This window comes from Anser brachyrhynchus (assembly GCF_964034855.1).
Source record: "Anser brachyrhynchus genome assembly, chromosome: 38".
NCBI lineage: Eukaryota > Metazoa > Chordata > Aves > Anseriformes > Anatidae > Anser > Anser brachyrhynchus.
In genome coordinates, this window is record NC_137731.1 from 119451 (window position 1) to 135879 (window position 16429).

Genomic DNA, 16429 nt, shown 5'->3' on the forward strand with positions numbered 1-16429 from the left:
TTTGGGGGTTCCGGTGGGGAGGGTCGGGATGCAGAGAGGGACTCGAGGCTGGTTTTGCTCCTAGTTTATTGTCCCTACCCCCAAATGCGTGTGCCCGTCCGTGTCCTCGGTCGTAGTCCGTGGTGGCCCGAGTCCGGGTCCCCCGTCGGGTTGCGTGGTCGTCGGGGTTTGCGTCTCCGTGTCCGTACGCGTGGTTGGTGGTGTCCCTACTCATGGTAGGTGGTGGCCGAGTTCTGTGTCTTGGTGGTCCTGTTTGTGGTGGCCAAGTTCCGTGTCTTGGTGGCCGAGTTCCGTGTCTTGGTGGCCTTACTCAGTGTTAGTAATGGCCAAATTCTGTGTCTTGATGGCCCTACTCGTGGTTGGTAGTGGCCAGGTTCCACGTCTTGGTTGTTCCTACTTGTGGTGTTCAAGTTCTGTGTCTTGGTGGTCCTACTCATAGTAATGGCCAAGTTCCGTGTCTTGGTGGCCCTACTCATGGTAGGTGGTGGTCAAGTTCTGTGTCTTGATGGCCCTACTTGTGGTTGGTGGTGGCCAAGTTCCACATCTTGGTGGTCCTACTTGTGGTGGCCAAGTTCTGTGTCTTAGTGGTCCTACTCATGGTTAGTAATGGCCAAGTTCCGTGTCTTGGTGGCCCTACTCGTGGTTGGTGGTGGTCAAGTTCCACATCTTGGTGTTCCTACTTGTGGTCGGTGGTGGCCAAGCTCCACGTCTTGGTGGCCCTACTTGCAGTGTCCAAGTTCCATGTCTTGGTGGTCCTACTCATGGTTAGTGATGGCCAAGTTCCGTGTCTTGGTGGCCCTACTCATGGTAGGTGGCGGTCAAATTCTGTGTCTTGTGGTCGGTGGTGGCCTGGATTCATGTCCTCGTGTCCTTAGTCGTAGTCCGTGGTGTCCCTACTCATGGTCTGTCCTCCCCCAAGCTCCGTGTCCCTACACGGCGTCTGCGGTGGTCTGGCTCGGTGTCGCCACCTCCTAGTTGTTGTTCATGGTGTTCAGGATCCAGTCCACGTAGTTGCACACCCGGGTGTAGACCCCCGGGCGCCCCGGCAGGGCGCAGGTCTGCAGCCCCCACGACACGATGCCTTGGAGGGTCCGGTTACAGGACAGCGGCCCCCCGGAGTCACCCTGTGGGGAGAGGGGGGTGGGGGACACTGTGAGGGGGACACTTTGGGGGGGGGGGGTCCAAGGGTCGGGGTCCACCTTGGGGCCGAGGTTTCCAAGCTGGGTGCAGGGCTTGGGGGTGGAGGACGCGTGGAGTTGGGGGGACATCAAGGTGGGAGGTGGGAGACGGAGCGTGGGCCTCCACCAGCAAGATGTGGATTTTTTGGGGGGGGGGGCGTCTTTGGGGTTGGATTTGGGGTGAGGGGGGGCCACAACACAAGGGTTAGCGTAGATTTGGGGGTTCTTACCCAAAAGGGAACGACCACCCTCATTCCTGGGGGACGGGAGCGGGGGCGACTTCGCGAGCACAGGGGTGGCCCAACCGGGGGGGGGGGGGGGGGGGGGGGGGCTTGGAGGGTGGTGTAAAGACGGGGGAGGGATTTTAGGGGTGTCCCCCCCCCAAAAAAAAAAAATACCTGGCAGGAGTCGATGCGCTGGTTGCGCACCCCAGCGCAGAGCATGTTGGGGGTGACGCGCCCCGGGTAGGCCCTGCGGCAGACGTCGTCGGGGAAGATGTCCACGTAGGCGCAGATCAGCTGCCGGGGCATGGTCACTGTGGGGGGGAGGGGGCGTTGGGGAGGTCGGGGGGGGGGGGTGAGGGACACCCCCTGGGGGCTTCCGGGCAGCTCTGGGGCCTACTCATAGGTTACTCGTAGTTTACTCACAGGTTACTAATAAGCTACTCGCAAGTTACTCGCGGGATATTCAGACTTACGGCTGTGAGGCAGCTGCCTGATGTCTTGGAAATTACTGGGGCTTGCTATAGGTTTGCTACAGGTTTACTAGTGGCTTATTACAGTTTCAGTGGGGTTTACTAATGGTTTACTAGGGGGGTCACTCTAGGGCTACTGGGTTTCCTATTGGTTTGCTGCACACGTAGTATGGATACAGTGGGGTTTGCTAAAGGTCTACTAGGGGAGTCACTCTAGGATTACCGGGTTTGCTAGGGGTTAGCTATGGGTTTACTACTGGTTCAGTGGGGTTTACTGAAGGTCTACTAGGGGAGCCACACCAGAGTTTCTGAGGTTTACTACGTGTTTAAGACAGCTCTGCTAGGGGGTTGCTGCAGGTTTAGAGGGGATTACTAAGGGTCTGGGGGGGGGGGGTCCAGATCTTCTGGGTTTACTATGGCTTAGTACAGGCTTACTACAGGCTTCGTACAGGTTCACTGCGGGATTACTATGGGTTCACTATAGGCTTACTAGATCTTGCTATGGGTTCACTGCAGGATTGCTGTTGACTAGGGGCTTACTATGGGTTCATTGTGGGCTTACTATGGGTTAACTGTGGGCATACTATAGGATTACTAAAGGCTCACTGCAGGCTCACTCCATGTTCACTACAGGCTCACTATACGCTCACTATCGACTCACTGCAGGCTTACTATGGGCTCACTGCAGGATTACCATGGGCTCACTGCAGGCTCACTTCAGGCTCGCTATGGACTTACTATGGGTTCAGTACAGGCTCACTATGGGCTTACTATGGGTTCACTCCAGGCTCACTGCAGGGTCACTGTTGGTTTGCTATTGGGCTCATTGCTTGCTCGCTACAGGATTACTATGGGCTCACTGCAGGATTACTATGGGTTTACTGTAGGTTCAGTGCAGAATTAGTACAGGCTCACTCTGGGCTCACTGCAGGCTCACTTTGGGCTTACTACAGCCTCACTGCAGGATCACTATGGGCTTCCTATAGGTTCAGTGCAGGATTACTACGGGCTCATTTCAGGATTACTATGGGCTTACTGTGAGTTCACTGCAGGCTCACTCCATTCTTACTCTGGGCTCACTGCAGGCTCACTATGGGCTTATTACAGGTTCACTCCAGAATCACTATGGGCTTACTCTGTGTTCAATGCAGGATTACTATGGGCTCACTGCAGTTTCACTGCAGGCTCACTCTGAGCTCACTCCAAACTCACTCCAGGCTCACTGCAGGATTACTCTAGGCTCATTTCAGGCTTACTCTGGGTTTACTCCAGGCTCATTTCAGGCCCACTTTGGGCTTACTACAGGCTCACTGCAGGATCACTATGGACTTACTATAGGTTCGATGCAGGATTAGTACAGGCTCACTTCAGGCTCACTGCAGGCTCACTCCAGGCTCACTGCAGGATTACTATGGACTCACTTTGGGCTTACTACAGGCTCACTGCAGGATCACTATGGGCTTCCTATGGGTTCAGTGCAGGATTACTACGGGCTCACTTCAGGCTCACTGCAGGATCACTACGGGCTTCCTCCGCACTCACTCCAGGCTCACTCCATGCTCACTCCGGACTTACTCCGCGCTCCCTCCAACCTCTCACCTTGCGGGCTGGTGACCGTGCCCCACCCCGAGACCAGGCAGGTGGTGCCGGGGGGCGCGCAGGAGCGGGGCAGGGCCAGGGGCTGCACGGCGCGGCTGAGGCGCGCGGGGCGGTCGAGCTGGAGCAGCATGAGGTCGTTGTCCAGCGTGGTGGGGTCGAAGGCCGGGTGGCGGAAGGCGCGCAGGACCCTGCGCTCCTGCTCCGTCCCCTCCGCCTGCCCCAGGTCGTTCTCGCCCAGGCGGACCCGCAGGCCCCTGCGGGGTTGGGGACACGGGGTAGGGACGTTGGGGCCATGGGTAGGGGTTGTGGGGGCGTGAGTAGGGACATGGGGATATGGGTAGGGGATGTGGGGCCATGATTAGGGGACATGGGGACATGGGTAGGGGATGTGGGGGCATGAGTAGGGACGTGGGGACGTGGGTAGGGGATGTGGGGCCATGAGTAGGGACGTGGGGACGTGGGTAGGGGATGTGGGGCCATGAGTAGGGACGTGGGGACGTGGGTAGGGGATGTGGGGCCATGAGTAGGGACGTGGGGACATGGGTAGGGGATGTGGGGATGTGGATAGGGAACATGGGGACATGGGTAGGGGATGTGGGGGCATGAGTAGGGACATGGGGACATGGGTAGGGGACTTGGGGACATGGGTAGGGACATGGGGACATGGGTAGGGGATGTGGGGACACGGCTGTCCCCATGTCCTTGTCCTCCAGCCCTGTCCCCATGTCCTCCCCGTGTCCCCCTGTCCCTCTCCCCCTGTCTCTATGTCCCCATGTCCCCACGTCCCCCCATCCCCATGTCCCCACGTCCCTGTCCCCCTGACATCCCCATGTCCCCCTCCCCTGTCCCCCACGTCCCCGCGTCCCGTCCCCATGTCCCTGTCCCCCTGCCGTCCCCATCTTCATGTCCCCATCCCATCCCTCATGTCCCCATGTCCCCATATCCCCATCCCCCTGCCATCCCCATCCCCATGTCCCCATCCCGTCCCCCATGTCCCCACACCCCGTCCCCATGTCCCCATGTCCCTGTCCCCCAGCCCTGTCCCCATGCCTGCCCCATGTCCCCATGTCCCTGTCCCCCTGCCGTCCCCATCCCCATGTCCCCATCCCCATGTCCCCATCCCCTGTCCTCCACGTCCCCACACCCCGTCCTCATGTCCCCATGTCCCCACGTCCCCACATCCCTGTCCCCCAGCCCTGTCCCCATGTCCTCCCCATGTCCCTGTCCCCCTGCCGTCCCCATCCTCATGTCCCCATCCCGTTCCCCTATGTCCCCATGTCCCCACGTCCCCCATCCCCATACCGTCCCCATCCCCATGTCTCCATCCCGTCCCCCACATCCCCACGCCCCGTCCCCATGTCCCCACATCCCTGTCCCCATGTCCCTGTCACCATGCCCTCCCCATGTCCCCATGTCCCTGTCCCCCTGCCGTCCCCATCCCCATGTCCCCATCCTGTCCCCCATGTCCCCATGTCCCCCCACGCCCCCACCCCCCGTCCCCGTGCCCCCACCTGTAGAGGCAGTGGCCGGCCGACAGCACCCAGCGGGGCCGCAGCAGGATCCCGCCGCAGCGCACGGGCTGGTAGATGTACACCTGCCACGGCTGCGAGTAGGGGACGCACGGGTACCCCCCGATGATCCGGTCCTCGTCCTGCACCGCCCGCGGCCGCGGGGCGCACGCCTCCGCCTGGCCCCCGGGGCACGGGGAGCTGGCGGCATCCCCTCCCTCGGCTCCTGCTGCTGGTGACACGGGGGATGGCGTGGGTGGCCCCTTCCCGTGTCCCCTAGGGATGGGGGGCACCGAGAGGGTCCCACAGGGACGTGGGGATGGCGTGGGTGCCCCTTACCATGCCCTATAGGGACGTGGTGCACCAAAACTGTCCCATAAGGGACACGGGGACAGCGTGAGTGTCCCCTTCCCGTGTCCCATAGGGAAGTGGGGTACCAAAAATGTCCCCTTCTCTTGTCCCGTAGGAATGTGGGACACCAAAAGTGTCCCATAGGGACACGGGGACGGCGTGGGTGGCCCCTTCCCATGTCCCCTAGGGACATGGGATGCCAAAAATGTCCCACAGGGACATGGGGATGGCATGGGTGGCCTCTTCCTGTGTCCCCTAGGGACATGGGACCCCAAAAGTGTCCCCTCCTCGTGTCCTTATAGGGATGTGGGGCACCAAAAGTGTCCCATAAGGGACGTGGTGACGGCGTGGGTGGCCCCTTCCCGTGTCCCGTGGGGACGTGGGGCACCAAAACTGTCCCCTTCCTATGTCCCATAGGGATTTGGGATGCCAAAAATGTCCCCTTCCCCATGTCCCCTAGGGAAATCGGGTACCAAAAGTGTCCCCTCCCCATGTCCTATAGGGATGTGGGACACCAAAACTGTCCCATAAGGGACGTGGGGACGGCGTGGGTGTCCCCTTCCCGTGTCCCCTAGGGATGTGGGACCCCAAAAGTGTCCCCTTCTCTTGTCCCATAGGGACGTGGGGCACCAAAACTGTCCCATAGGGACATGGCGATGGCGTGGGTGGCCCCTTCCCGTGTCCCCTAGGGACGTGGGACCCCAAAAGTGTCCCCTCCTCGTGTGCCTTAGGGACATGGGGCACCAAAAGTGTCCCCTCTCCATGTCCTGTAGGGACGTGGGACACCAAAACTGTCCCATAAGGGACACGGGGACAGCGTGCGTGGCCCCTTCCCGTGTCCCATAGGGACATGGGGTACCAAAAATGTCCCCTTCTCTTGTCCCGTAGGAATGTGGGACACCAAAAGTGTCCCATAGGGACACGGGGACGGCGTGGGTGGCCCCTTCCCATGTCCCCTAGGGATGTGGGATGCCAAAACTGTCCCACAGGGACATGGGGACGGCATGGGTGGCCCCTTCCTGTGTCCCCTAGGGACCTGGGACCCCAAAAGTGTCCCCTCCCCATGTCCTATAGGGACATGGGGTACCATGGGTGGCCCCTTACCATGTCCCATAGGGACGTGGGGCACCAAAACTTTCCCATAAGGGACATGGCGACGGCGTGGGTGGCCCCTTCCTGTGTCCCATAGGGACGTGGGATGACAAAAGTGTCCCCTCCCCATGTCCCATAGGGGTGTGGGGCACCAAAACTGTCCCATAGGGACATGGGGATGGTGTGGGTGGCCCCTTCCTATGTCCCCTAGGGACGTGGGACGCCAAAAATGCCCCCTCCCCGTGTCCTATAGGGACGTTGGCACCATGGGTGGCCCCTCCCTTTGCCCCATGGGGACGTGGGGCACCAAATGTGTCCCCTCCCCGTCTTCATCCCATGGGGACGCCGTGGGGGCGGGGGCCCCACGTACCCGCGAGCAGCAGCAGGAGGAGCACCGTGATGGGCAGCAGCTCCGTGGCCCTGGGGAGACGTGGAGGAGGTCAGGGGACGCCCCGGCCACCCCTCCAACCATCCTCCTCCTCCTCCTCCTTCTCCTCCTTCTCCTCCCTCTCTCCTCCTCCTCCTCCTCCCTCCTTTCTCCCTCCCTCCCTCCCCTCCTCCTCCTTCCATCCTCCTCCCATCCTCCCTCCATCTCTCCTTCCATCCTCCGTCCACACCCCATCCATCTCTCCAGCCATCCTTCCTTTCATCTCTCCACCTCTCCATCCCTCTCTCCATCCCTCTCTCCATCCCTCTCTCCATCCCTCTCTCCATCCCTCTCTCCATCCCCTTCCATCTTCCCTCCACCCCTCCCTCCATCTTCTTCCGTCTTCCATTCCCCCATCTCTCCACCCATCCTGCATCCATCCCTCTCTCCATCCCTCTGTCCCTCTCTCCATCCCTCTGTCCCTCTCTCCACCCCCCCGTCCATCCCTCCATCTCTCTCGCCATCCCCCTATCCATCCCTCCATCCCTCCCTCCACCCCGTCCCTCTCCCCATCCCCCTCTCCACCCCTCCATCCCTCTCCCTACCCCTCTTCCCATCACTCCATCCCTCTCTCCATCCCTCGCTTCATCTCTCCATCCCCCCTCCACCCCCTGTCCCTCTCCCCATCCCCATCTCCACTCCTCCATCCCTCTCTACCCCTCTTCCCATCCCTCCATCCCTCTCTCCATCCCTCTTCCCATCCCTCCATCCCCCCTCCAGCCCTCTCTCTACCCCTCTGCCCATCCTTCCATCCCTCTCTCCATCCCTCTCTTGACCCCTCCATCCCCCCTCCACCTCTCTGTCCCTCTCTCCACCCCTCCATCCCTCTCCCTACCACTCTGCCCATCCCTCCAGCCCTCTCTCCATCTCTCCATCCCTCCTCCACCCCTCTCTTCATCCCTCTCTCCATCCCTCTGTCCCTCTCTCCACCCCTCTATCCCCCGTCCATCCCTCCATCCCTCTCTCTACCCCCCTCTCCGTCCCTCCATCCCCCCTCCATCTCTCTCTGCCCCATCTCCCCCTTCTGCCCCTCCCTCCATCCCTCCGTCCCTCTCTCCACCCCTTCCACCATGTCCCCCCCCCCGCCACTTGCCGTCCCCCCCGCGTGTTGCTGCGTGTCCCCCACCTCATGTCACCGCGTGTCGCCATGTGTCGGGGCATGTCGCCGCTTGTCGCTGGCCCCGCGTGTCCGTGTCCGTGCGGGTCCGTGCCCGCTTTTGGTGGGGGCGGGGCGGGGTGGCCCCGTTTTGTGCCCGGCTGGGAGGGGCCGGGACCGCCCCACCCCGGGGTGCCCGGGGCCAGGGAGGGATGGGATGGGATGGAGGATGGGTGGAGGATGGATGGAGGATGGAGGATGGGGTGGAGGGTAGAGGATGGATGGAGGATGGAGGATGGGGTGGAGGGTAGAGGATGGATGGAGGATGGAGGATGGGATGGAGTTAATGGGATGGGGTGGGGTGGGATGGGGATGATGGGATGGAGGACGAGTGGAGGATGGAGGACAGGTGAAAGGTGGAGGATGGAATGGGTGGAGGATGGAGGATGGGATGGAATGGCGATGATGGGATGGGATGGACTGGAGATGATGGGATGGGAATGGGATGAAGATGATGGGATGGAGCTGATGGACTGGAGATGATGGGATGGGATGGGATGAGATGAAGATGGGATGCAATAGAGGATGGGATGTAATGGAGGATGGAGGATGGGAATGGATGGAGGCTAGAGGATGGGATGCCATGGAGGATGGGGGATAGGATGGAGGTGAAGGGATGAGACGGGTGGAGGATGGAGGATGGGATGGAAGATGGTGGAGGATAGGATGGGATGGAGATGATGGGATGGGATGGAGGGTGGAGGATGGGATAAATGGAGGCTGGAGGAGGGATAAGATGGGATGGGATGAGATGGAGATGATGGGATGGGTGGAGGATGGGATCAGATGGAGGATGGATGATAGAGGATTGGATGGGTTAGGATGGGATGGAGATGATGGGATGGGATTGAGCATGGATGGAGGATGGAGGATGGGATGGGATAAGATGGAGGGATGGGATGGAAGAAGGATGTAGGGTCAGGATGGAGGATGAAATGGAAGGATGAGGTGGAGGATGAAAGGCGGGATGGGATGGAGGATGAATGGAAGGATGCGATGGAGGGAAGGGACGGAGGGAAGGGACGGAGGATGCAACACAGGGAGGATGGAGGGATGAGGTGGAGGAGAGAGGAGGTGGAGGATGGAAAGAGGGGTGGGATGGAGGATGAATGGAGGAAGGATGGAGGAAGGAGGGAGAGAGGGAGGGAGGAAGGGATGGGTGGAAAGAATCAACGGCCCATGGAGGACTCAGCAAAAGGAGGGAGGGGATCATGCAGTGGGGGACAGAGCGAAGGATGCTGGGATGCAGCCAGGGATGGAACTAGGTGGCCCCCATGGCACCCCAACTCCTCCAAGAGGACCCAGATGACCCCAGATACTTCAAGGGGACCCAGATGACCCCATGGCACCCCAAATCCTCCAAGAGGACCCAGATGACCCCATGGCACCCCAAATCCTCCAAGAGGACCCAGATGACCCATGGCACCCCAGATTCTCCTTGGGGACCCAACCCCCCCAGACGCCCCTTGTGCCACCCCCCCCAAGCTCCCCAGCAGCAACGTAGCCATGGGAACCCACGCTCCCGCTCTCCCAGTTGCACCCAGTCTCCTCCTCCCAGTTAAACTGGACAGGGTGGTGGCGGTGGGAGACGCTGGGTGCCCTGCCCGCGCCCAGGGCGGAGTGCGGCACCCGCAGGTGCCAGGACGCCCGGGCGCCCTCCCAGGGCTCAGCCCGGTTCCTCCACCCGACCCAGCACGCGGCGGCCGCGGCCTCCCGTTCCCCTGGCCTCCCTTTCCCTCCGGCCTCGTTATCTGCCCTAATTACCCCGCCGACGCGGGCGGCGACGCACCCCGTGACTCACGGCCCTGCCTCCGCGCTGACTAGGCCGGAGCGCCCCGACGCCTCGCGGGGTGCTCAGGGATCGGGCCCAGGGCAAGGCCGGGGGGACCCCAACACGGCTGGGCCTCCCTTCCCCTTGATTTTGCCCAATGTTGCATGTTTTGGCCCAATTTGGAGCGCTTTGGCTCAGTTTTGCCTGACTTTTGCCCATTTCTGTGTAATCTAAGCCCTTTTTTTAAAGAATTTCACCACTTTGCCCAGATCTGCCCAATTTCAATCACTTTTCCACTTGCTTTTGCTTGACTTTTGCTCACTTTTCATGATTTTGCCCTTTTATGCCAGATTTCACCCACTTTTCATCTTGCCTTTGCCTAATTTCCCCCCTTTGGTTCAATTTGGTTCACTTTTACCCAATTTCTCTCATCTTTGCCCAGTCCTACCTAGTTTAACCCACTTTTCTGCCTGCTTTTGCTCACTTCTTCTGCCTTTGGCTCTTCTTAGCCCATTTTATCCATTTCTGTCCAACTTTGGCCCACTTTGACTAGTTTTGCCCATTTTTGCTAGATTTACCCACTTCTGTCCAATTTCACCAGTCATTGCCTGATTTTGCCCACCGTTGCTCACTTTTGCCCAATTTACCTTACTCTTGCCTCATTTAGCCTACATTTACCCAATTTCCCCCACATTTTCCTATTTCCCCCAGTTTGCCCCCTTTTCCCCAAGTTTCCCCCTTTTTCCCAGTTTCACCCCTGCTTCCCCACCTCTTCCCCCCTGCTTCCTTCCGATTTAACTCTCTTTTTTCCCCAATTTTCATCGCATTCACACTCTTGCCCCCTCCCCTTGGGCTTCATTTTACTTGCCTTCCCCTCATTTTTTTACCCATTTTGCCCCAAAATTGAGCTTCGTTTCCCCTGGAGGAATGTGAATGCGGCCATGGAGATGCAGGGGGTTTATTGGGGGGAGGTGGGCCTGCGCTGGACGTTTTGGGGGGGCGTGGTGGGGTTGGTCCATCTGTGGTGTCATTCCATCCTTGGTGATGTCACTCCATCCGTGATGTTCCTCCATCCATGATGTCACTCCATCCAGGGTGATGTCACGCCATCCTTGGTGACGTCACGCCATCCATGATGTTGGTCCATTCATGGTGATGTTGGTCTATTTTTCATGATGTCCATCCATCCATGGAGATGTCGGTCTATCCACAGTGATGTCACTCCATCTGTGATGTCACTCGATCCATGATGTCACTCCACCCATGCTGATGTCGGTCCATCCATGGTGGGACCTATGGTGGGGGTCAGATCCATGGTGGGCCCAGCTGGGTATGATGGGATCGGTTGTCTGTGGTGGGATCACTCCAAGCTTCATGAGCTCGGTCCTTCCATGGTGTGGTTGTTCCATCTGTGGTAGGTTCAAGCCAAGCACGACGGGGGCAGTCCACGCGTGGTGGGATCTGTGGTGTGCTTGGAGTGTCCACGGTGAGATCAATCAGACATGGTGGAGACCACGGTAGAGCCAACCTGCTCGTGATGGGGTCAGCCTGGTGGAGAGGTCCATGGTGGGGGCAACCCAACCAAGGTGGGTTCTGTGGTGGGGCTGGTCAGAAGATGGCGGCATTCATTGGTCCTCGATGGGGTCAACCCAACTGTGACGGAGGCCATGATGGGGTAAGAGCGTGATGGGTTTCATTGGTTCTTGATGGGATCAACACGACCATGATGGGGTAAGTCCACTTAGGGGTTCATTGGTTCTTGATGGGATCAACCCAACCATGATGAAGTCCATGATGGGGTAAGACCATGATGACATTCATTGGTCCTTGATGAAGTCAACTGAGCCATGATGGAGTCTACGGCGAGGTTCATTGGTCCTTGATGGGATCAGCCCAACCATGGTGGGGTGAGTCCATGATGGGGTTTGGTCCTCGATGGGGTAAAGTCCAAGATGGGTTTCATTGGTTCTCGATGGGATGGATCAACACAACCATGATGGGCTGAGTCCATCAAGAGGTAAGACCATAATGGGGTTTGCTGGTTCTTGGTGGGATCAACTGAACTATGATGGGGTGAGACCATGGTGGGGTTTGGTCCTTGATGGGGTCAACCCAACCATGGTGGAGTCCATGATGAGGTAAGACCATGATGGGGTTCGCTGCTTCTTGGTGGGATCAACCCAGCCGAGCTGGGGTCCGTTTTGGGGGGGGGGGGTCAATCCACCCACGACGGTGTTGGTGGGTCTGCCGTGGCGTTGATCCTTTCTCAGTGGCTTCAGCCTGTCCGTGGTGGGCTCAAGTGCTCCCCGGTGGGATCCCCGGTGGGGTTGGTTTGTCTGTGGTGGTGTTGGTGGGTCCGTGGTGGGGTCGGTGGGTCCGTGATGGGATTGGAGGGTCTGTGATGGGTTTGGTGGGTCCGTGGTGGGACCAGGAGACCTCAGTCCTCCGCCATGGTCTCCCTGATCCAGTCAAGGTAGTTGTAGACCCGGCTGTAGACCCCTGGCCTCCCTGCCTGCCCGCAGGGGTGGTCGCCCCAGGAGACGATGCCTTGCAGCACCCCGTTGCATATGAGGGGTCCCCCCGAGTCACCCTGGGGACAAAAGGGACCGTGACAGGACCTGGACCACAGCCCCCGGACAGGGGGGACACCTGGCCACCGGGGGGGGGGGGTGTACAACTGGTCTTGGAGCCAACGGTGTGGGTCCAACCAAAGCGAGGTGGACCCAGAAAGACGTGGCTGTGGGGCAGGAGGTGGTTGTGGAGCATGGGGACACGGTGGCGGCCCCACAGAGACGTGGTTGTGGGGCAGGAGGTGGCCATGGGGTGTCAGGACACGGTGGTGGTTTGAAGACCATGGGACCAAAAGGGCTTGGGTATGGGGTTGTGGCAAGGGGACACGGGGACATCCCAAAGCCCAGGGGACAATGGGCACCAGAGGGACGTGGCTGTGGGACACGGGGACATGGTGGTGGGACAGCTCCATCCCAAAGCCCAGGGGACAACGGGGACAAGAGGGACGTGGCTGTAGGGCATGGGGACACGGTTATGGGACACGGGGATGTGGTGATGGGACATGGAGATGTGGCTGAAGGACACGGAGATGTGGCTGTAGGACATGGAGGCGTGGCGATGGGACATGGGGACACAGTTATGGGACACGGGGATGTGGTGATGGGATATGGGGACATAGCTGTAGGACATGGGGACATGGTGATGGGACACGGAGATGTGGCTGTAGGAGATGGAGATGTGGCTGTAGGACATGGGGACACGGGCAGGTCCCCACAGCCAGGGGACGCGGGTGACCAGACGCACCTGGCAGGAGTCCTTGCCCCCCGCGGCCACGCCGGCGCACAGCATGTCCTCGGTGACTTTGCTGCCGTAGATCTCCTGGCACCGGCTGTCACTCACCACGGTGACGTTCACGCACTGGGGGGTGTCGGGGTAGGTCACTGGGTGGGGGAAGGGGGGACACAGATGTCCAACCAGGCCTGGGCTGCGTTCCCCGGACACCTGGGTCCCTTCTCTGCAGAGAAGCCTCCACCCAACCCAACCTAACCCAACTCAACCCAACGCTGGTTGAGATGTCCATCCCATGGACACCTGGGTCACTTCTCTGCCTAGATGTCCCCAGCCCAACTCTGGTTGAGATGTTCATCCCATGGACACCTGGGTCCCCACCCAACCCTGGACACCTGGGTCCCTTCCTTCCAGAGACATCCCAACTCAACCCAACCCAACCCAGCCAAACCCAACCCAACCCAATGGTGGTTGAGATGTCCATCCCATGGACACCTGGGTCCCTTTTCTGCCTAGATGCCCCCAACCCAACCCAATGCTGGTGGAGAAGTCCATCCCATGGACACCTGGGTCCCCACCCAACCCTGGACACCTGGGTCCCTTCCTTCCAGAGACATCCCAACCCAAACCAATCCAACCCAACCCAACCCAACCCAACCCAACCCAACCCAACCCAACCCAACGCTGGTTGAGATGCCCACCCCATGGACCCCTGGGAGCTCCCTACCCTCGGGGCTGGTGGTGGTCCCCCAGCCCATGACGGTGCAGTTGGTGCCGGGGGCCGGGGGGGCGCTGGGCAGGGCCAGGGGCCGGACGTAGCGCGTGACGGTCAGGGTGGGCTGAATGCGCAGCAGCATGAGGTCGTCGGCGTAGCTGCCATCCCCCTCCTGGTCGCTGAAGCCGGGGTGGACCACCACCTTCGTGGCCACTGCGTACTGCTCCTGTCCCGTCAGGGTCTCCAAGCTGTGGGACCCCGCCCGCACCTGGATGTGGCTTGGGGACGAGGGGACACGTGAGGGACGTGGCCTCAGGGATGTGGGATGGCATGTCTGGAGGCGTGGGGGAGGTGGCCATGGAGGGACGTGGTCATGGGGGATGTGGTCATGGGGGACGTGGTCATGGGGGACGTGGTCATGGAGGGACGTGGACATGGGGGATGTGGTCACGGGGGATGTGGTCATGGAGGGACGTGGTTATGGAAGGACATAGAGGGACGTGATCATGGACGTGGTCATGGGGGACATGGTCATGAAGGGATGTGGACATGGGAGACATGGTCATGGGGAACGTGGTCATGGAGGGACGTGATCATGGGGGAATGTGGACATGGGCATGGGAGGACGTGGACATGGGCATGGGGCGATGTGGACACTGAGGGACGTGGACATGCAGGGACGTGGTCATGGAGGGACATGGACATGGAGGGACATGGACATGGGGGAACGTGGTCATGGAGGGACATGGCGTGGAGGGATATGGTCATGGGGGACATGGTCAGGGAGGGATGTGGATGTGGGAGACGTGGCCATGAAGAGATGGAGATGGGAGGGATGGGGACATGGGTGACGTGGACATGGAGGGACATGGTCATGGGGACCTGGTCATGGGGAACATGGTTATGGAGGGACGTGGACATGGGCAACATGGACATGGAGAACTGGAGATGGGAGGGATGGGGACATGGTCACGGAGGGACGTGGTTATGGAGGGATGTGGTCATGGACGGTCGTGGTCATGGGGGATGTGGTCATGGGAGGACGTGGTCATGGCAGGACGTGGTCATGGGAGAATGTGGACATGGAGATGGGAGGGATGGGGACATGGAGGATGTGGTCATGGAGGGACATGGTCATGGAGAGACGTGGACGTGGGGACATGGTCACGGAGGGACATGGACATGGGAGGACGTGGACATGGGGGACACCAAAATGGAGGGACGTGGCCATGGAGGGACGTGGACACTGGGGGACACGGACATGGGAGGACGTGGACATGGGGGACACCAACGTGGAGGGACGTGGCCATGGAGACACGGAGACAGGAGGGATGGGGACGTGCGGGGCAGGGCGCAGGTTGTGATGACCCAGTTCTCTTCCCAGTTCCCCTCCCAGTACTTCTTGGTTACCCTCCCGGTTCCTCCCAGTGCTTCCCAGTTCCTCCCAGCGCTTCCCAGTTCCCCTCCCAGCGCTTCCCAGAACTGCCTGGCAGTGGGCAGCCATGAACATGCAGTGGGTGCTGAGTAGGGCTACCAGTGCCTCCCAGTGCCACCCAGCACTCCCAGTTCCCCTCCCAGTTCTCTCCAGTGCCCCTCCCAGTGCCTCTCAGTGTCCCCAGTTCCCATTCCAGTGTCTCCCAGTAGCCCCCAGCCCCCCTCCCAGTGATCCTGGTACCCTGCAGTAGCCCCAGTCCCCCTCCTCGTGCCTCCCAGTGCCCCCAGTGTCCCTCCTCATGCCTCCCAGTAGCAAATAGTCCCCCCCTGAGTTACTCTCCCAGTGGCTCCCAATGCTTCCCACTAGCCCCCAGTCCCCCTCCCAGTACCACCAGTCCCCGTCCATTGCTTTCCAGTAGCCTCCAGTGCCTCTCAGTAACTCCCAGTCCCCCCACGAGTTCCCCCAGTCCATCTACCTGTGCCTCCCAATGCCTCCAGTAGACCCCAGTCCCCCACCAGTCCCCCCCAGTAGCACCCAGACTCCATTCCAGTGCCTCCCAGTGCCCCCAGAACCCCTCCATTCCCCCCCCAGTATCCCCCAGAGACCCTCCCAGTGCCTCCCAGTCCCCCCCAGCGCCTCTCCCAGTGCCTCCTAGTGCCTCCCAGTCACCCCCAGCCCTCCCCTAGTGCCCCTCCCAGTGCCTCCAGTCCCCCCCAGCGCCCCTCCCAGTGCCTCCCAGCGCCCCACCTGGTCAGGCAGTGGGCGGCCGTGAGCACCCACTCGGTGCTGAGCAGGGCCCCCCCGCACTGGTGCTGGTCGAAGTAGAAGAGCAGGACGAGGCCGGGGTGGGCCCGGGGGGGGCACTCGCTGCCCCCCAGGATCCGCTCGTCCCAAGGCCGGGCTGGCACCGCCCACATTAAAATGGGGGGGACAACACCAGGACCCCCCCCCCCCCTTTTTTTCTGGACCCCTCCCCCATGTCTCCCCCCCATATCCACCCTTGGGACCCCCCCTGCACCCCCTTTCCCACCATAGGGACCCCCAGAACCCCCCCAGTTCCCATCCTTAGCCGCCCCCATCCCCACATTTGGGACCCCCCCATCCCCAAATTTGGGACCCCCCCCCCCCTTGGACCCCCCATATCCTCCCTTAGGAACCCCAGGATCCCCCATCCGCACCCAGGACACTCCCAAGATCCCCCCC

General features: G+C 60.5%; 2 protein-coding genes across 3 annotated transcripts; both read right to left on the reverse strand.

Moving 5' to 3' along the window:
* Positions 1-49: 49 nt before the first annotated feature.
* LOC308184597 (kallikrein-14-like) lies at positions 50-8086 on the reverse strand. Of its 2 annotated transcripts, none has more exons than XM_080571799.1 (6): positions 7976-8086; positions 6793-6842; positions 4983-5211; positions 3472-3725; positions 1577-1713; positions 50-1124 (listed from the first exon to the last, which is right to left on the reverse strand). In XM_080571799.1, the coding sequence occupies exons 1-6, from the start codon at positions 8008-8010 to the stop codon at positions 972-974; spliced, it is 858 nt and encodes a 285-aa protein (XP_080427925.1). In that variant the 5' UTR covers positions 8011-8086; the 3' UTR covers positions 50-971. The 2 variants fall into 2 exon arrangements, with proteins under 2 accessions (XP_080427925.1, XP_080427926.1); XM_080571800.1 differs by having other exon boundaries at positions 4983-5208; positions 7976-8083.
* An 821-nt stretch (positions 8087-8907) lies between these two features.
* Positions 8908-16180, reverse strand: LOC308184600 (trypsin-like). Its single transcript, XM_080571803.1, has 4 exons — positions 14635-16180; positions 13804-14447; positions 13092-13228; positions 8908-12366 (listed from the first exon to the last, which is right to left on the reverse strand). Exons 2-4 carry the CDS (start codon positions 14255-14257, stop codon positions 12214-12216), a joined length of 744 nt encoding a protein of 247 aa, XP_080427929.1. The 5' UTR covers positions 14258-14447; positions 14635-16180; the 3' UTR covers positions 8908-12213.
* Between the last annotated feature and the right edge of the window lie 249 nt (positions 16181-16429).

Bases quoted from the DNA above. Each gene is read 5' to 3' on its own strand.
- LOC308184597 (XM_080571799.1), bottom strand. From the start codon at position 8,010: ATGCCCCGACACATGGCGACACGCGGTGACATGAG. The intron at 5,212-6,792 runs GTACGTGGGGCC...CCGTGTCACCAG, and splicing joins CCTCCTGCTGCTGCTCGCGG to CAGCAGGAGCCGAGGGAGGG. The intron at 1,714-3,471 runs GTGAGAGGTTGG...TCCCCCCCACAG, and splicing joins CACGGTCACCAGCCCGCAAG to TGACCATGCCCCGGCAGCTG.
- LOC308184600 (XM_080571803.1), bottom strand. From the start codon at position 14,257: ATGACCACATCCCCCGTGACCACATCCCCCATGTCCACGTCCCTCCAT. The intron at 13,229-13,803 runs GTAGGGAGCTCC...TCCCCCACCCAG, and splicing joins GACCACCACCAGCCCCGAGG to TGACCTACCCCGACACCCCC. The intron at 12,367-13,091 runs GTGCGTCTGGTC...TTTTGTCCCCAG, and splicing joins GGGGCAAGGACTCCTGCCAG to GGTGACTCGGGGGGACCCCT.